General features: G+C 39.0%; 1 protein-coding gene across 3 annotated transcripts in view; it reads right to left on the bottom strand.

Annotated features, from left to right (window-relative positions):
- SK (small conductance calcium-activated potassium channel) overlaps nucleotides 1-21,083 on the bottom strand; it is a 398,226-nt gene that overhangs the window by 183,199 nt on the left and 193,944 nt on the right. For all 3 annotated transcript variants that reach the window (XM_072297495.1, XM_072297494.1, XM_019061693.2), the window contains exon 3: nucleotides 1,926-2,665. In XM_072297495.1, coding sequence (XP_072153596.1) covers nucleotides 1,926-2,585 — 660 coding nt within the window. In that variant the 5' untranslated portion in view covers nucleotides 2,586-2,665. The remainder of the gene's footprint in view (nucleotides 1-1,925; nucleotides 2,666-21,083) is intronic.

Raw genomic sequence — 21,083 nt, 5'->3', positions numbered from 1 at the left:
TCATTCATTCGTAGGGGTTTTATGTTCTGAGAAGATAATGAGGATTGCCATTAAATGCATTTATTCCGCATTTTTTAGTACGCTTTTGTAGAGAGAAACCGTCATTTCACGCGAGTTATGGCAACGTTCATAAAAAAAAAAAGGCAAATAAGCTTGGAAAACTTTAGTCATATCAGTATCGCGACAACGTTTTCCCTCTTTCGTTTCAACTTGTTTACTCGAATAATACGGATTATCTCAATTCCAGACGAGACCATGCTTTCATCCAAGCATACTCCATTGAAACTAAGAACTATAGAGAAGATTTGTTACAACGATTTGAAGAGCAGAAAATCCGTTTTGAATCTCTTGGAAGGTCCGAAATCTCATTCTTTCCCAAATTTCTATCGGCATCCTCTCAGAGAGTTTGTTATCGGTAGTTGGTCAATTAGTAATTCAGGCTAAATGTTACTATTCGGTCCCTCTAAAAAAAAAAAAAAAGGCTGTCAAAAAGTGCCTTTTAGTGGAGAAACTCAGGCATATCGTTCAAATATAACCGGAGAGAAATTTTATGATGAATCAATCCTTCCATTGAAGATTTAGCTTAAGTTTGACGTCCGTTTTGGTAATAAAACGATACAAAGTTTATATTTTATACCATTAAATAATGTTACAATTCTCAAGTTCCCATTTTATTTTCTGAGGCAGATGATCATCAGATGATGTTCTTGTGCCTTAAAAATCACAAAAAGACTGAAGAAAGTTGTTCTTTGAACCAAGAAACTTCAAACTATTGGCATTTTATAATAGAGTAGCATGTAAACTTTTCGATGCTGTATTGCCAAATCTAGCTTTGAACTCAAGCTAGAATTTTCAATGGAGGATTGTCTCACCGTGAGGTTTCGTCGAGGCCACATTTGAACGGAGCCCCCGAGTTCCTCAAGAAAGGGGCATGTAAAGGCCCTTTTCTCGAGAGGGTAGTTATGATTCCATCTCAAAGGTTGCATCTTATATTTCACACAGATACAAGTGGGGAAATGTTGAATACAAGACCGACGGGAGTGTCTTCTCTGTGTGAGGCGACATAGCGTCCCGCCCCTATGTGCAGTTTATTGGTTAGCCGTTACCATTTACAAGGTCCTTCAGGTTTCACGCATTAATTTTTCAGGGTTGCTGTAATATGAGACATAGAGCCGGAGTCAAAACCGTTCCTTAAACAAGCACCTTCCCTTATAGGAAGCCACATTTGTTTGCATTATTTAATTATGGGAAGTTCAAGGAGGTCCTTGACATGACATCACGAGACGTACAATTTTCGTAAACCTCTCGTAAAATTAAGCAGTATAACCATGGAAACGGATTATTGAAAGGGATTGCTATGATTTGCCATTGCAAAAAGAATAAAATACGAGAGAAAAAATTCCATGATTTTGACAGACTCTGAGGTAGGTGAAAGCCTACATGTTCTCTTCCGTATTTAGTATTTTTTGTGGTGGCAAATCAGATTAATCTCTTTCGAAGAGCGGCTACCAAAGTTATATTGCTGAATATCATTCGAAGTTTACAGCAGTTGTCTTCTATAATGATGTCATGTTAAGAATCTCCTTGAATATCCCATAATCACAATGCGAACCATATGGGGGCTCCTGAGAGAAGGAACTGTAAAAGGAACGACGACACAGAGTGTAGTAACATAAAATAAGCTTCTACGCAGTAGCCCGTGGCAATGACAATTCAAGAATGTATAAACTACAAAAAACCGCGGATAAGAAGGCTAAAAGGGAAACTGAAAGAATCAGACCGTTCCCCCTATCTTCAGTTGGATACCGCTGAAAATAATTTGTAAAATCTCTTTAAAAAAACTAGTTCCAAGTGACACAAAACAAGAGAACGAGATGATTGCAGTAACTGTAGAGACTATGGAAAAAGTGTGGTTGTGAACTGACCTGCTTGAACTGCCTGATGGCCCCGTTGTAGCGGAGCGACTCGGCGGCGATCATGGCGAGGCCGTCGGCGGGGTCCCTGAGGTGGCGCATGGAGCCGCTGGGGATGGGGCTGGCGCTGCCGCCGTGGACGTGGCAGCAGTGGCCGGAGCAGGTGGCCTCCGGCTGGGAGCTCTGGCGGATGATGCGGGAGCTCGGGGACATGGTGAGGTGGACGGTGGGCGCCGGGTGGATGGAGCGGACGGACTCGCGCGAGGCGGAGCGGGCCAGCGAGTGGGACTTGCGCCGCTCGCAGTGGCAGCGGACGTACGGGACGAGGTGGAACCCGCCGGGCGGGGCCGAGTTGCGGAGCCCGGAGCCGGGGAACCGGGTGGCCGCCGCCGCGGAGGACGCGTGGTCCAGCTCGGTGAGGGAGCGGGCGTTGTAGTCCTCGGCGCAGACGGTGTTGCCGGACTCGTCGCTGTTGCCCATGGCCCCGCCGGAGGTGGAGAGGTTCGGCGTCGGGGACTTGCGGAGCGAGGTGGTGCAGTCCTGGCGGATGAGCACCGGCTTGACCGTCGGCAGCGGGGTCGTCCGCGACGAGAGGAGGCTCGCCGTCTCATCGCCGCTGCAGTACCCGGAGTTGGCCAGCGTCTCCGAGGTGCCCGTCGTCGATCCGCTCATCCTCCGATCGTCCCGGTCGCTCTCAGTCCTCCGATCGCTCTCCAGGCTTGGAGCACTTTCATCCCATCAATCTGGCCCACCTGCAACATAATAATACCCTCATTACACACACAGAACATCAGGTCACACAGTCATATGGCAGGAGACAGGTTGCCGAAGAAGGTCCTGGACTGGGTTCCTCCTGGGAGAAGACGCAGAGGGCGCCCAATGAAAGGTTGGAGGGAAGGGATTGAAGCGGAAATGTTAAGGTGCTCAATCCCCCAAGATTTGTGGTTTGATAGAGAGCAGTGGAGGTTAGGAGTCGTAGAGCAAGAGGGAGTGCTGTAAAGCGACTTATATGTATGTACACACACAGAAACCGAGTTGGCACTATATCAACCGAAGCATATGGGTTTGTACAGAGAGACTACGTACATGTCCAACGAATGGCGGATGACAGATTGCCCAAGAAGGTACTGGATTGGGTTCCTTCTGGGAGGAGACGTAAGGGACGTCCAGCAAAATCGTGGATAGGTGGCATTCAAGATGAAATTACACGATGCCATTTATCAGATGATCCCTGGATCGATAGAGAAGAATGGCGATTAGGTGTAGCATAGCGCCCGAGCGTGCTATAAAAGCGACTTGAATGTATGTATGTACACAGAGACAAGAGACCCTTCACTATGGCCTCTTGGCGACAGGTAGAAGCCCTTTTCTCTCGGGGCCCCAATATGCAACTGTTGGTCTACCTATTAGATGGATGGTCAAAAACGTGTTGAGAATTTCGTTTTGCTACCAAACCCAAAGTTTGGGAAACGTGTTTGGCTCATTACTTCATTCAAAGCTCATCATCCACCTAGTAGGTAAATCAGCAGCCGGAAAAAGGGTGATGACTGGTGCTTCCTTATATTTGGCCATAAAGAGGTGTTGAGATGCCGAAATTAAAAGCTTCCACTAGTCGTCAAGATGCCAGCGGTGGGTCCCTTTTGTCTTCGATTAAAGCACGTGGGTATAAATCAAACTGTTAATCTGTGGAGAAATTGGCATGCAAATTTTTTATTTCTTCATCTGAAAGTGCTTAAAGAGCGGCTGATTTCACAGTACTTTTTATGACGTTTTTCTAATATGGGAAATAGTATAAAAATAGATTTAAAAATGAGAAAATGCACCGCCTAGTGACGTTATCTGGCGGCATTTCCCATTTACACACATGTATTTTAACAGATTAAATCATTTTGTCATATCTTCTCCAATAATTGTTCAATTCATGAACCAAGGATATCCTCGTGTTCAGTTCACTTAGTAGTTCATCAAATTTCAGACACTTGTAAATTCTCTGAGTGAATCGATTGACAACCGTGAATTGATCGAAAAAACCATGATACGATCGACAAACTTGGGAATCGTTCGCATATTCGTAGATCGATCGAAAAACAGATGAATTTATCAACTTTTGTTTTCTTTGGGTGTCGTCTTTCTTCTTTTTCCACTAGCGACTTGGGCATGGCCCTACGTGTCAAGCTTTCAAGTACAGAGCAACAATGAATCACCAACAATCGTAAGAGATTCGTCAAAAATTAAAACAAATATTAGCGATATTATCGATATTCAATCATCTTCACGAGGAGAGAGCCAGGCTTTCAGAGCCAAGGAATGAAAAATGAAGAAGTAATGCAGAGTTTGAGTAATGTAAAGGGGTGTAAAAAACTTAATCAGGCGCTTGGTCAATGTTGACGACTTGCACACAGTAACACTTTCCTAAGTCAGAAGTCGTGGCGGACTGTCTGGGAAACTATTAGAAAGTGCAGGGGAAGTTTATTGGAGACCACTTAGCTTTTCTCAAGTAACAACGAACAACCGGTGACAACTCTCACGTTAAGTAAAAAGTTTATGGCTCTTCGGAACCAAAAGCCTACCCTCTTCAACAACTCTTTTCCTCCAACGAATGTTTTCGTTTATACGAAATGTTTAGAAAGTTAATTTTTTTTTTTTTTTTTTTTTTTTTTTTTTTTTTTTTTTAAATCGGATGAGCGATTTGTTCATATAATTTCATGACCATGCCTAAACTGATGTAGATTCTATTGTAAATAGATTGCAGCCTGGCTTAAAAGGTTCTAAGGCAGAAACGGGTTTCTGGGCATTCCGTCAACGATTTTTTGTCCGCTCACCTGTTTTGTCCAGTAGTTTACGTCCACCCGTGAAATAAGCAACAGTGATTTGGTCCAAGTATCATATTTTAGTCCGTATGTAAAATTATATTGACAATGATGAAATGAGAAAATTGAGAGAGACGGAAGAGTTGTTGGGGTAACTCATTTTATAAATGATGTTTCATTTCCTTCTTTTGATCAATCTTTTTAAATTGTCATGGGTGAATATTTGGTTTTATTTCCATCCTTAAAATTTTCGATGAAAAATAAACCTTATGAATACTTTTTTTTAATGAATATATTACTTTATTTTAAGAACATTTACATTTTTAAAACGTGGCAAATATTTGTAAAACCTTTTCCAAGCGATGGCATCGATATTAAAGTCAATGAGCAGTAGTTGTGTCGAAAGAAACTATGCACAAATGAATAAAAGAGGGAAAAAACCGAGAAGCACGAAAACTTTGGTTTTAGCCCATATGTACATCGATCTTCTAGAGTCAAATACGTCCTATTTTGAGCGTTTGGTTGCACTCACACCACGCTGCAGCACAGTAAAAGCACAAAATATAAAAGAAAAAATTAATGTGCTTTGAAAATCATTAAATACGAAACGGGAATATCTTAATATTTACAAAACACACATTAAATTTTCCTTTCATATATATATTTTTTTATCAATTTAAATTAAAGTAATCCTTGCAGAGTGTGCAAACATAAAAATGATGAGTTGAGAAACGCTGACTCCGCGAGTTTAAATAATAGGCCCTAGCATAAAGCGGAGTGATGCGACGCGCGACGTGCTGCCAGCACGGAACGCGCACTGGCGCCTACAAACCTAAGCAGATACTTCACGCATTGCGCAATGCTTGAGGTATCCCTTAGGTTTGTAGGCGCCAGTGCGCATTCCGTGCTGGCTGGCTGGCCGTACCGCAGCGTGCCACGTGCCACGGCGCTTCACTATTTCACAATAGAGGTGTTGTACAGTATTATACGAAATTGAAGGCACGCCAACATACCATCATTTACATGTTGTTTGTATTTACATGTGGACCAATTAACTTTGGGTCTCAAGTGGTAAGTGGACCAAAACTCCCCCTCCGAAAAAACGCGTGGAAGTTAACTACTGGAAAAAACAGGTGCGCGGACATAAAATCGTTGACGAAATGTCCCATAAACGAGGTGATTTAGATGACACATTTTGAGATATTATCATTCAATGTACGATGATATTTACTATCAGTCCAGTGCCTGAATTGACGAGCGATAACTGTTCGTGCACGATGGCCCCCAATTTTGCATAGCTTGAACATTGAACATATGAACGTAAAATAAATCGCTATTCTGTGCAAGGTAAGCTTTAAGACATCAAGTGTCTCCCTCATCGAAAGTTTGCTTAAAGCAACGTTTACATTTAAATTAGAAAGTTTAACACCCCCCCCCCCCTAAAAAAGAAATAAAAGGTGGGTCCTATTGAATTGAATGTGTAAAACTGTGGTCGATTGCGAATCTCTTAACGCAAAGAGGAAATATAATTTAATCGGTTCATAGAGGATTTTCCACTCTAAACTTACACTTAATCGCTAATTATATGCGGTCCATCCTTTAACGAGAATGAAGCCGTCGTTCGTGAATTTTAATTTGCGCAATTTAATCATTAGATTATTTTGTTGCTTTAGACAGGTGAAAAAGTGCTTAAGACAGATGCTGTGAGTGTAGAATATTTTATACCCCATGTGAATTATGTTCAGGCGTGAACTCTCACAGAAACTCTTCTTCTCTCTCTTTTACTCATCTTACTATAGTAAAAAAAAATAAGGCCTTTTTTGTGTGTACGTCCGTGTCATTTCGCATTCTCATTGGTCTTTCATTAACCAATCAGAAAACGTCATTGAAAATCCCCGGGAAATTTAAATGTATTCTTCCGTAAAGGAATTATTGATAGGTAGACAGGTATAAAAATGGGATGTATTTCTTCTAATAACCAGGATAAAAGGGAGGATTATTACCTATACAGGATAGTCCTAGAAAAACGGGATGTACCTATATTAATAAACCGGGATAACAGGAAGGATATCGATCATTGTGTATCGATATTCGATACATCGTTTGTTCTAAAGCAGTATTGACTGGGATAAAACGGGATTTCTTCATAATAACCGGGATAAAAGGGAGGAATTTTACATCCTATACGGGAGAGTCATGGATGAACGGGATGTACCTATATTAATAAACCGGGATAACAGGAAGGATATCGATCTTTGTGTATCGATCTTCGATACATCGTTTGTTCTAAAGCTGTATTGACTGGGATAAAACGGGATTTCTTCATAATAACCGGGATAAAAGGGAGGAATTTTACCTATACAGGATAGTCATGGATGAACGGGATGTACCTATATTAAGAAACCGGGAAAACAGGAAGGATATCGATCTTTGTGTATCGATCTTCGATACATCGTTTGTTCTAAAGCTGTATTGACTGGGATAAAACGGGATTTCTTCATAATAACCGGGATAAAAGGGAGGAATTTTACCTATACAGGATAGTCATGGATGAACGGGATGTACCTATATTAATAAACCGGGATAACAGGAAGGATATCGATCTTTGTGTATCGATCTTCGATACATCGTTTGTTCTAAAGCAGTATTGACTGGGATAAAACGGGATTTCTTCATAATAACCGGGATAAAAGGGAGTAATTTTACCTCCTATACAGGATAGTCATGGATGAACGGGATGTACCTATATTAATAAACCGGGATAACAGGAAGGATATCGATCATTGTGTATCGATATTCGATACATCGTTTGTTCTAAAGCAGTATTGACTGGGATAAAACCGGATTTCTTCAGAGTGACCGGGATAATATGCAGTAATTTTACCTATACAGTATAGTCATTTATAATAGTGGATGTAACTATGTTAAGGAACCGGGATAAAACACATCAAATGCATCATGAAACATAGCAAACACATCAAACACATCATGAAACACGTAAAACGCAATATACACATCATGATACACCTAAAACACATCAAACACAACAAACACATCATGAAACACAATCAAACACATTAAACACAACAAATACATCATGAAACACAATCAAACACATCAAACACAATCAAACACATCAAACACAACAAACACATCATGAAACACAATCAAACACATCAAACACAACAAACACATCATGAAACACAATCAAACACATCAAACACACCATGAAACACAATCAAACACAACAAATCGCATGTATCGATAATCGCACGTTTCGATAACCGCATTTATCGATTCCAAATTCCCCCAAATTTCCCCATTTATACAAAAAATTACGAATCTTCCTATTTCTCTACTGTTCGAAATTATATGAATTTAATTTTTTATCATTAATAATTGTATGTATTTCATTACAATTCTTTTCTCCTATCTTTGCGACTTATTTTTCATTATCAGTTGCATTACTTCATTATCATGTGATGAAAAACAGCTGAGTATTTTTCACCACTTGATTTTTCAGTTTTAACCTTCAAAAAACAAAATTAAAAAAAATTTCGGAATGTCTTCTTTCAAAAAAATTAAAGATTTAAATGAGTATGCTTATAATATTCAAATTAATTGGAAGGTAGTCCAAGATCAATGCAACAATTATATCAGGATTCCATGGCCATGACCAGAGAATTGGGAAGACTGGACCTTTTTGTCACCTATACTGCCAATCCAAATTGGCCGGAGATAAAGGAATATTTACAAACAATGCCAAAAGGAACATCAACGAGTGATATTGCTTACTTCGTAGTTAGAGCCTTTAACATAAGACTTTCAGCTTTCATATCCGAAATTACTTCTGGTAAAGTTTTCGGTCCAATTATTGGATACATTTACACAATCGAATTCCAAAAAAGAGGACTACCACACGCGCATTGCATTTTCATTTTGAATCATGAAAATAAATTATTAACTCCAGATAAAATAGATCGTTTCATTAGCGCTGAAATTCCAGACAAAGACGAACAACCAAACCTTCACGAAAAAGTTATGAAACACATGTTACATGGACCACATTCAGAAAACACGCCGTGTTGGAATCCAGAAAAATCTTCGTGTTCAAAAAAATTCCCTTTTAATTTTAGAAATGAAACGGACATGACCTGTGATGGGTTTCCAAAATACAAACGCAATGACAATAGACATGAGCTCAATGTTTACAACAAAAAAATAAACGGAAAACGAGTATTTGTAGATAACTCAATGGTTGTTCCGTATAATCCTTATTTAATCTTAAAATACGATTGCCACATAAATGTAGAATATTGCGGATCTTTAATGGCAATAAAATATATGTTCAAATACCTGACTAAAGGGCATGATCGAATTAAAGTTTCAATTTCTGGAAATGATAATAATCGAAATATCGATGAAATCTCCGATTACATTGACACAAGATACTTAAGCTCAATGGAAGCAGCTTGGCGTTTACAACAAATACCGATGCACGGCCACAGTCATTCTGTTATGCGCTTACCAGTTCATCTGCCCGGACAGCAATACGTAACATTCAAGGAAGGTTCGGAATTACAAGCCATAAGCGAAAAAAATCAAGTAACAAAACTAACTGCTTATTTTGAACTTAATCAGACTGACATTAATGCCAGAAATTTATTTTACCATGATATACCAAAATATTATGTATGGAAAGCGGAAGAAAAAAAATGGAAGAAAAGAATAAGACAGACAAAACTTGTGGTTAGATTGTATTCAATATCTCCGAAAGATTGTGAACGGTTTTACTTGAAAATACTTCTGAGAAAAGTTAAAGGCGCTTTAAATTTTTCACATTTAAAAACAGTCAATAATATAGAATTGGAAACATTCAGAGAAGCAGCATATGCGAAAGGATATGGTATGAATAAAGAAGATGTTGACGAAATAATGAACGAAGCTGTCTCTGTCATGATGCCGTCAGGATTGAGATCATTCTTTGTTTACCTTCTTTTAACTTCAGAAAACATCAATGGAAAAAGACTTTGGGAAAAATTCAAGAATTATCTATACGAAGATAGTAATGAAAGTAATGCAATTTCAGAAATAGAACAAAAGTTAAACGGTGAAGAGAAAAGCTTAAAGGATTTCGGAATAAATATTGACAAAATTTCACAAAATTATTTCGATGACGGAATAGATAACACAGATCATGGCAGAATAGCTCATGGAATGATAGATAATTTGAATGAAGAGCAAAGAGAAATTTTTACAGAAATTTCAAAAAGTATAATGAAAACCGACAATACAAACAGGTTCTTCATCGACGGGCCAGGGGGAACAGGAAAAACATTCTTGTACAGAGCACTCTATCACCACTTAAAACATAATAATAAAAAAGTATTATGTATAGCATGGACTGGAATAGCTGCAATTTTACTTCCTGGTGGAAAAACAGCTCACAGGGTTTTTAAATTGCCACTTCAGATGACATCCGAAAACGACATTAAACCGGCAAAACTTACAACAGCATTAAAACAAATATTAACAGAAGTTGATTTTATAATATGGGATGAGGCTTCAATGATATTGTCAACAGCTTTTCAAATAGTGAACGTAACCTTGCAAGATTTAATGAGAAACAATGATCCATTCGGAGGAAAAGCAGTTTGCCTAGGCGGAGATTTCAGACAATTATTGCCAGTAGTAAAGAAAGGAAGCAGAAATCAAATAGTCAAATCAGCTTTAATAAGCTCTCCTTTATGGAAACATTTCAAAATCTTCCACTTGAAAAAAAATATGAGAGCAAACAACGAAGAATTCAGTGAATGGCTGCTACAAATCGGAAATGGAAAGAAAGAAATAGTTGAATTCCCATCAGAAATGATATGTAATGAAAACATTGTTGATAGCATTTTTAAAGAATATAACGAAGAAACATTAAAAACATCAATACTTCTTGCATCCAGAAATTGTGAAGTTGACAGATTGAATGAAGAAGTACTCTCAAAAATGGAAGGAGAAACAATTGTGAGTGAAGGATTCAGTTGGGCAACTGCAGTGGACGGAGACCTGACAGACCAAGACGAGTTAACTCTGAGATATCAACCAGAATACTTAGCTTCACTGAACCCTTCAGGAATGCCAAGTCAAAATTTGAAGTTAAAAGAAGGAGCTGTGGTTATGTTACTACGCAACATTTGTATCGAGGATGGATTGTGCAATGGGACAAGATTAATTGTCTTAAAAATAAATAAATACATTTTGCATTGCTCAATTTTAACCGGAGAAAAAAAAGGAAAAATAGTTTCACTACCAAAAATTACACTTAACACAAAAGAACAAACGAACCTACCTTTTGTTTTGAATAGGAAACAATTCCCCGTTAGATTAGCTTTTGCTATGACTATTAGTAAAAGCCAAGGGCAATCGTTTGACAGAGTGGGAATTTTTATAGATAAAGAAAGACCAATGTTCGCTCACGGGCAACTGTATGTAGCATTGTCTAGATGTAGGACTAAAGAGGGTTTAAAAATAAAAATCATTAATTTTGATGACGACAAAAATAAAAACACAGCAATGAACATTGTTTATCAAGAAGTTCTGCATTAACTTTGTATATTTTCTACTGTTTAAATTGAGGAATGCAAAATGTACTTATTATCTTAAAAACAATTAATTTTGTCCCTATGAACAAACCTTTTTTTATTATGTATATAACTTAACCAATATTATTTTTATTATTTTTATTTTATCGGCGATAAAATCGCAATTTTTCCGTTGAAAAATGCTACTTGGGTTGGGTGATTTAATTTTACCGTGAATAATATTGGTAGATAAAAAATTGTACCATCAAGTCTCCAAGGGGTTTCATCCCCTGGCGTTAACTCTGGGCGTTCTCCGTGCGTCCATCACGTTTACCGGTCGATTTTACCGGTGATAAAATCGCTAGGATCATCAACATATGAGCGATTATCGCCTCAGTCGCCACGGTGGTAGGCCAACACTTTTCCATTAGGCTATGGCCGCAACATGATTCCCAAGTGCGAATTGCCTCTATGTAGATGGATCGGCGCTTCGCAACCTTACAACTTTTTACATTGCGTTGACTGACACCGAGTTTTCATTGGATTTTTTTTTTTTTTTTATTTTCCCTCCTCTGTACTTTATGAAATACGTACTGTACTTTATGAAATACGGTTGGTAAAATGAGGTTCTACTGGTAATCTCATCATTCTGTCTTTGTAAAATTACCAAGAATAGTGAGATGGCAAAGATATCGATGGACCTTGGTAAAAACGCCGATATTTTTTATCGCCTGTGGTAGAATTACAGAGATAAAATGGTAAATTAAGTTACCGGGAATTGATTACGAATAAAAGTGGTATTCTTACCTGGAAAAATCAGTAAAAATACCGGTCTGCCTTTCTAACATTACCAATGATTGATAAAAAAAAGAGATGGTAAAGTTACCAACGGACCTTGGTAAAAACGGCAGCGGCGGCGGCATAGAAACATGTTTCATAAGCGTCATTCATGCGTTAGTAGGCGTTGATGAAAAATTGCAATTTATTGCAATTTTATCTCTATAAAATCGCGTTCGATAAAATCGCGATTTTATTGCAATTTATCGCGATTTTTCTCCCGATAATATTGCGATGATTCGCCGTCGATAAAATCGCGATTTTTTTATCCGATAATATTGCAATAAATCGCGACGTCGATAAAATCGCGATATATTCTCCGATTAAATCGCAATTTATGGCGATCACTACTACTCGGGAATTGCAGCAGCAAATCCAAAAATTGTTACGCATCACCGCCACTCTTTAATTTAAATATCAAACCGACCTGTGGCCTTTTATCAAGGTTAATATAAATACATCCCGTTTTATTAATGACAAACCTATTATATTTCGTTTATATTATATTATATTCTATCCTATTTGCTTTCCATCCATTTTATTTTATCCCATATAAACCGTTTCAAACTGATTATTCACCTTTTTTTAAAACTCCAACCTTAATTGAAGTAAGTTTTTAGCTAAATTGAAGATGATCTTTTGAATGAATAAGCACTTAACAGAACTTCAGCAGTATTAATATTAATACAATTTACGAGAATAATGTAAATTAAAAAAAATTAAGTGATATTTTCATAACGAATTGACAGAATATACGAGGGGGTTGGGCCGCGGAGCGGCCAGGGGGCGGAGCCCTCTAGTCTTTCAAAAAAAACTATCTGGACCATTTTCACTGGAACTGAGCCTTGAAAGCTTTCCTCGTTTTACTTTCTCTAAGCTCCTGGAAAAATATTTTCACGAGCACGTTACAGAGCTTTCCCGATTTTAAAGCGAACTCCATTTGAAATTTACTTTCAAAAGTTTCATTTTTTTCAATACAAGTGTTTAAAGGTTAGAAGCAGGAATCTCAGGGAGCCGTGCTACATCGTGAGCATCAAGGGTCAATGAATATTAGCCTCGGAACAGCGAGCGCAGCGCGGCAGAGGAAAGTTGATTCTTGCGCTCTCTGTATTCAGTTCGAGGAAACAGTATTGATGTCTTAGTTCGCCGAGCTTAACACAGGATGCTCCACTGGTTGCAATGACGTTCAGAGTGCACGATTGAACCGTGACGTCTCCCTTTGGATAGGGGTATGAGGTGAGCCTCGCGTTGCGGGGTGCGATAAGTCAACTAAATGAGGCCGATTTGAAGTTAAACAATCGGAAATAGTATTATTTAGTAAAATGGAAGGTAGTTCTATCTCCTGCCCTATAAATCCCTATGACAATTTCTAATCCTTAGTTTATCTCAATAATCAACCCCTGAATCAAAATTTGTCTTATTTAGGTGCAGGCTCCTCAATTGCAGAAGGGCTAAGCCATAAAAACATGGAACTTGAGGAAAATTAAGGTCAAGTTTTATAGAATTTAAGATACAACAATGAATTCCTCGTGCAAAAAATATGGTGCGAATCATAAGGGTGAGCTTAAATTATGCCACTGGAATTGTTGGAATTTCTAGTTGATAAGTGAAGGTAAATTATTAGTAATATGGACCCAAATTTCGTTTTCATTTTTACCGCGAAAAATGAGATTCCTATACTTGTAAGCCCTCTTTAAAAACAGGCAACTGGGGCCTAAAATATGCACAGAGGAAACTATGAGGCATAAAATTACTACCTTTAGCCGATTTCAATTTGCAGTAATCTTAACTTTTTAATGTTTCTAGTTTGTATTAACGTACATCCCGTGAAAATTGAGCAAAATGAACGCTGCGTAAGTGCTCAAGATTTAGTTGAATATTTACACTGAGAAAAATTTTCTTACAAAAGTACCGCGACAGGAATTTGCGTTGAATCTTTCGGAAAACTTTTAAAGCGACAAGACACAGCTTGGAATTTCCAAGGGTATCCATCAAATAAATTCTCTGCCAAGACATAACTCCACCAAAATATCAATTTTTACTCGGGACCCTTTTAAGCACTTGAGAGACTTTATTTGTTTTATTTATTTATTATTTTTTTTTTACTTTTTCTATTCTTTTTTCTAAATGATTATTGATTGGAACACATCATAGCTTCATAGCATATTCTGAGTTTTGAGGGGACTCAGCCTTAACTTTTCTCAAGTTTCAAAAATGAGAGATAGGTACCTCGACGCGCGTTGATGACGGCGCAGGGATACAACTATTCGTGCTTGATGGATGTCCGTGTTGCATCTACAAAATTGCAGGCGCAAAAGCGCGAGGCGTAAACTCGCAATGCTCCGCTCTCCTCTGCCAACAAAGTTTCGCTCAGATTCGACAGAAAAATTGGAATAACTAGGACCAATTACGCTTCTATCTTCTCTGTTGACACTTGATATTTTTTCTGTTTTTAATTTGATATCTGATTCTTTGTTTACGATGCATTATTGTAAACCTTTATCTAAAGCTCAGTGTGCACAGGCTCCATACACCCCACATATCACGTATTTTTGGTAAGCCTCGAGTCCATTTGACCCAGCTTGGACATCTAAGGATTCATCATTGAGCCGGACAAAAGAAATTTAAATAAGCAAAAGTACCCAACACGAGGGTCCTTCCTCAATTCATCCTTCTATTCCTCCCTCCTTTCCCTAGGATAATCAATGTTACAACAAGGCTAATTCCGACAAACATAAACCCAAACCACTGCATTCTATAAATTCAAGATTCAAGTTTCTCCCGGAGAAAAGTACAAGTCAAAGCTAGTCTCAAATATTGTACCCGGAAAATTCCTTAAGAAAGTTCATCCAAAATGTATAACCTTACGAATATTGAATAAGTACCGCAACTTCTCATGCAGTTTTGCCAATTAATTGCCTCTGCTTTTCGTTAATTTCCAATGGCCTAAGTTGATTCCTCCGGGGAAATTCTCAGAATGGAATCGTAGAACGATAAATTCGCTGAGTGAGCTTTTGTACCCTCTGTAGGCTCTATTTTGGACTTCTCTCCAATGCTCAAAATAAGCAACATGCGACGTTTATAAAAATTTCTGACACCATTTTATTTTCTTAGAGAAAAATTATTCAACGAAGTTGTCCGAAAATTTAACCGAATTTTGATTTCTTTATGCTGCCTATAAAATTCAGTGCAATTTTTCTGAAAAAAAAAAAATGACGGCGGAATTTTTTAAACGTCACATGGAGCTTGTGATATTCTGGCCGGAAGGTGAGGATATAACGTTTTTATGACAAACCTGTTCTTCGACGTGCTATTAGATCGTGCGTCCGCGGGAGGAATTGAGGAAACATTGTAACGCAAACACGTCAATTTCACTCTGCGCTTGATGTATGCTCGCTATTTATAACAATACAACCGTGAATATATTAGAAAATAAGTGAAGGGAAACTTGTCTCCTGGAGCTCCTTTTTCACACGCAGCGAAATTGATTGATGATGAAGAAATGGAGCGAGAGAAAGTACGTATAAACGAGAGAAAGTGATGAAAGCCATCCCGTTCACGTATACTTCCGTGCCGATCCGAAAGAGACAGAAAAAAAGGAAGAAGAAAGAAAAACAATTTATCGGAGTCGTATGAAAAACACGAGCGTAAAATTCCAGCTACTCCGCGTACGGTCCCCCGGGAGGTGGATCGAACCCGCAATGCATGCCGTATGCTCCCGCGCTTAGGAAGAACGCCGCATGAGCCTTCAGACGTTGCCAAGTTCCCTTGGAATAAACAACAATTTTATGAAGAACTACACAAAGAGAAATTTCAACACAGAAGTTTGATTAATACGGGAAGTAAAACACAAAATAAACCTAGCCTTCGGTTGACAATTTCAAGAAAAAATGCCAGCTATGCCGGGTCACACTCTTAATTTGGCAGCTGAATATGGAAGTCCACAGTCATCACTCAACGGATTAAATTTCGCAAATTCGAGTTATTTTCATCCAGATTTGTATCGAATCTATTCGAATAGTTCAGACAAATCCAACATCATGCGAAGGTCGCTGAGAATCGTTGCTGAATTTCATGCATCAATGACTTCCACATTCAAACCTCATTCAGCTCTCACGTTCAGCGTGTGATTTCGGGTCTAATTTTCCGGAGAAAGAAAAAAAACGATTGCTGAATACCAACGTCGCAATCGAAGGAATGTATTTTTACAGTCTCCCCATTGTTTTCTACACTAAATCAACCGCAATTTATGGCATGTATTGGTTTGTATTTCACTCCCTACATTAACCAAAGGTAGCACAAGAACACAACATTTTTTTTCAGTATAGATAATATTTCTCTTCCAATTTTCCAGAAAATGTTACTCGAAAGATCAACAGTATTTGAGGTTGGAGAACTAGACAAGGTACGAATTGGAGCATTTAAAAACATATTTGCTCTATAATAATGATTACCGTAATAGAAATTACTGACATTAACTCCCAACCAAAATATAAAAGTTCTTATTTCACATTGGTTAGCACAAATTTGAATTTCCCGCTCATGAGAAAAACCAGAGTCCACTTGAATCAAACTGCGCACAACAATAGTTTTTGCAAGCTTCTCCATCGAACACTTTCTTTCTCATCTTGTGCCGTTTTGAGTGCGAAGAACGCACGGTAGCTGAGCCGAGGCGCTGATATCGCAGATGCCACATGTTCATACTGCAAAGATTCTCCCAATAACGTTCAGTGTACGATTCGACTGAAGTAGATTACTGATTCTCTTATGGGCGGGGAGTTTGAATTTATGTATCGAAAAATGTTCACATCTTGGCTAGGGAGTTACCATTTTCATTATTTTCGTTGTGCAAGTCGTGCTCTACGTAGAATTTTGATAAACAGCATGTATCATATTGCCTGCATTTGAACCTAATATAGTAGTATATTTAATCTAAATTATTTGAGAAAATAAAAAAAAATCATATTTTTGTCATTAAAAATATGACTTTATGAGGGTAAACTCGGCAACATTCGGATGTTTATACGGCGTTTTTCCTCGCCACGTCATTATGGCGCCCCTTGTGTATTGCGGTGTTTTTCGATACTAAGTACTCTTAAATTACATCATGCGTGGGGCTTGCGTTTTACAGAGGGCACAATGATACGTACCTCACGATCGTAGCAGCTTCCAGTTTACTTTTCATCGCTTCTGTAACGGATATTGATACGCTTGTTCGTTTCATATTGAATTCCAGTGCGTATTGTGATTTTATTTACTTTATTTTTACCCGCTTGCTCGCATTTTTATACATGTGGAACCCCGTATCGATTTCATTTCTCGATCCTTAACGAAGGGCTTGGTATAAAAGAGCTATTTTTCACGAAAACCTGCAGCTCATCGAGTGCATTCTGTATTTCTTGAACTACACATTTTACGACGATGAGCTACTATTTACGGTTCATTTTAGAAGCAACGAACGTGTCCTTACTTTGGTCCTTTAACGAATGAGCTAGAAGTATAAAGCAGTTTTTTCATTTCAAAATGCAGTTGGGTTGTCACCTTGTCGATGAAAATCCATATAGTAGGGCGGATAAGCATAACAATCGTGCAATTCTGGAAGAAAGCATGAAACTTTCAGGATATCATCTTTACCTATAGAAGGTTCAATTTCGCAAGTGAGCCCAAAATTCTGAGGCCATGGGGGCCGGGGGGGCAGGGGGCCCTCATTTCGCTATGTTTTGCCGAATTTTCGCGTTTGATCATTAGTCCAGGTTCTTATGTACTCCCGTGGAACGGTAAGTGAAGCAAGTGTGGAAAATATCTTAATCTCTTCATTTCGATGCGTAAAAAAAGAATTTCGATGTTGTCAAGCTCAATTTTGCGTCTAACCCCCCAAAATCAAGATGGCGGCCAAAATGGGGGCTCGGGGGGTGAAAATTATGGAATTTGATTTTGATGTCATGATTGGGGTCAATTCTTATGTAATTTTGGTCGTAGAATCCGAATTTGAGGTCCAAAATACTCTCCGACCCAAAGGGATGCCCCAAATCCAAGATGGCCGCCAAAATCTCCAAGATAGGGTCAAAACTGCGATACGTATGTAAAAGTGCCAAGTAGGGTGTCCTTGGTAGGGTTCTTTGGGTCGGAGATTTCACCTATGATGTCAAAAACTTACCACGGATCCATTGAAGCCCAAAAAAATCAAAATGGCGGCCAAAAGGGCTGCCGTTGCGGGGTGAAATATTTTGTTGAGGCAAATATCGTCGAATGAGGTGTCACTGTATAGGTTTTTTGGGTCGTAGATTCCAAAAATGAGGTCCAAATAACAAAATAAGCTGATAGAAGTTCTCCAAAAGCCAAAATGGCGGCCATAATGGCTGCCGCCCAGGCATTGAACGCGTTTGAACAGTAGGGTGTCCCATTTTGGACGTTACAAAAAGAAAAATTGCGAAATCCAACAGAGATACCTGCCAAAAAGTTGTCTCATAGTTAGAAAAAAAAGCACAAAAAAATCTCAGGGTCGTAGCTAAAGTTTGAGTGGTCCCGCAAGGTACTTAAGATGTTTCACCGATTTCTCATCTTGGCAATCTTGGCGATCTTGCAGATTTTTTTTCGGTAAATGCAATCGAGGTAAAAAGTCGCAAATGCGGATAATGAGACTTCTGATACTATATTTTAAGAGAAAAATAACGGTTTGGACCCACGAGGATCAGAATCCCTCGTTCTTAGCTCTCAAAATGCAAAAATCAGCGATTTTAGCATTTTGTAGTCAAACCGCTGCTCGACCGTCGCTCGACTTAAATGTCGCGGCATTTGACGCGCTGTTTCACAATGATCCCATTGTAGGAGTAAAAAGTCCTTCAAGTATGTTCATTAGAGGTGTAAGAGGGTCACTTTGGCCAATTTTTGTTGCTTTTAAACATTGAGCTCATTGTTTAAAATGTTTTTTTTTTGTTTTTTTTTTGTTTTGTTAATATAATTTTCCTGTTTTTCATCATTTTTTAAAATGGTTTAAAAAGGGCGACTCATCTTACACCAAAATTGAACTCCTTTGGCGAACAATATACGTAGATGGTCAAATACTTCCTCTAAAACAGTTTTTGGATTCAAAGCCTCCCAAAAAAGCCGATGTTGCCATATTTTATCCCCGGAAAACACAAAAAACCGAGTACCTATTTCAGTATTTGGAGGCTGTTCCTCACCGAGCTCATTGAGCAAATTTCAGCAAACCTTGAATTTTCATACGTTATGACCAGATTACTAGTGATTATGTACATGTGTTTATCTATACAGCCTCCCACCGCGGCGCGACGTTGCCACATACCATCGATAAAATTCGATAGAAATCCGCGTTTCCTTAGATTTGAGCCATTTTTTCGGATATTGCACATGGAATACTTATGTAAAACTTAAAATGCAGTATTCAGAGATGGAAGGGGATCATACCTTGTGGCAATAATCATTATTTTAAGATCCTGCGCTTATTGACGACCCATTTCTTACGAATTCTAAGCATGATGTTTGTGATGTCTCCAAATCTTAGGGAGTGCAAACTCCTTGAAGGACTTTGGGAGGGTAGAGGAATTTCCACTTTGCGGTTTGAGAAAAAAATGGGGAAATTACGAGGCAGCATTCTTAGCAATCGGTACCCGTCCAAAAGGACGGGGGTGGGGGGGGGGAGGGCTAGGTTTAAGGGTGGGCAAAAATTCAGCATTGAGAACCCGTGTTTTTGAAATGTGGCACTGTTTCTTTTTGGTCCTCAGATCACGGTCAATGTTTGAAAGTCGCATCCTCGTGCACAAACATCATGACTAGAAATCGTAGGAAATGGGTCGTCTATAAGCGCAGGGTCTTAAAATAATAGATATTGGCACAAGGTATGATCCCCTTCTATCTCCACGGAAAAAACGAGTTTAGGGTTGGGACCTGCGGGGCAGGGCCGGCCCTACACCCGGGGTAGGTAAAATTGCTTCACCTAAACATCGAAGGGGCAGGCCCATGCTGAAGTTAAGGTTCAGCCCTACCTGCCTCAGGGCCTAGTCCTACCTGAGGCGGGGCCGAGCACTAACCACATAGGGCTGGGCCCTGGAGAAGGTAGGGCTGGGTCCTGAAGAAGGTAGGGCTGGACCCTGCAATGCGGGAAGGGCCGGACCCCCTAAAAAAGAATTCGAGGATGTTACTCTACTTGTACGAGCATATTTAGCGCGCTCTATGCACTGTTCTATGAAGTACTCACACAAAATCGGAGAGACTGTATTTTGGATATTTCAGTTTGAACATTGAATGGCAAAGAAATAGTAAATTTTAAAAAAGCCTGAATTACGGCCATTTAAATAATTCTTAGCTCAATTTCGATGGCATATTCAGAATCTACATGAAAAAGTGGTCTAGAAACACTCTTTCAAAGCATGATGGATTGATAAAGAGTCTCGCTATGGAGAGTCAAAGAGAGGAGAGTCGAGAAAATGAGAATCGCTAAAACGGGCTGTTTTGAATACCGCTAAAATTCACCCCATCTTTGGGGGTCGATATCTCGCGAACGGGGCGTCAGATGGGAAAACCCTTCAAAATTGGTTTCTTAATATGATATAAAGACCCCGTACACCAATTTTCAGCCAAATCGGAGGGGGTCGAGTTTCGAGCTTGGTTGCGTTGACGTGGAATGACCCATATGTATTCCATGTGCAATATCCGAAAAAATGGCTCAAATCTAAGGAAACGCGGATTTCTATCGAATTTTATCGATGGTATATGGCAACGTCGCGCCGCGGTGGGAGGCTGTATAGATAAACACATGTACATAATCACTAGTAATCTGGTCATAACGTATGAAAATTCAAGGTTTGCTGAAATTTGCTCAATGAGCTCGGTGAGGAACAGCCTCCAAATACTGAAATAGGTACTCGGTTTTTTGTGTTTTCCGGGGATAAAATATGGCAACATCGGCTTTTTTGGGAGGCTTTGAATCC

Source organism: Bemisia tabaci, chromosome 2 (assembly GCF_918797505.1).
Source record: "Bemisia tabaci chromosome 2, PGI_BMITA_v3".
Taxonomy (NCBI): Eukaryota; Metazoa; Arthropoda; class Insecta; order Hemiptera; family Aleyrodidae; genus Bemisia; species Bemisia tabaci.
Note: the sequence above shows the minus strand (reverse complement) of the source record. Positions and strands in the feature narration are given on the sequence as shown.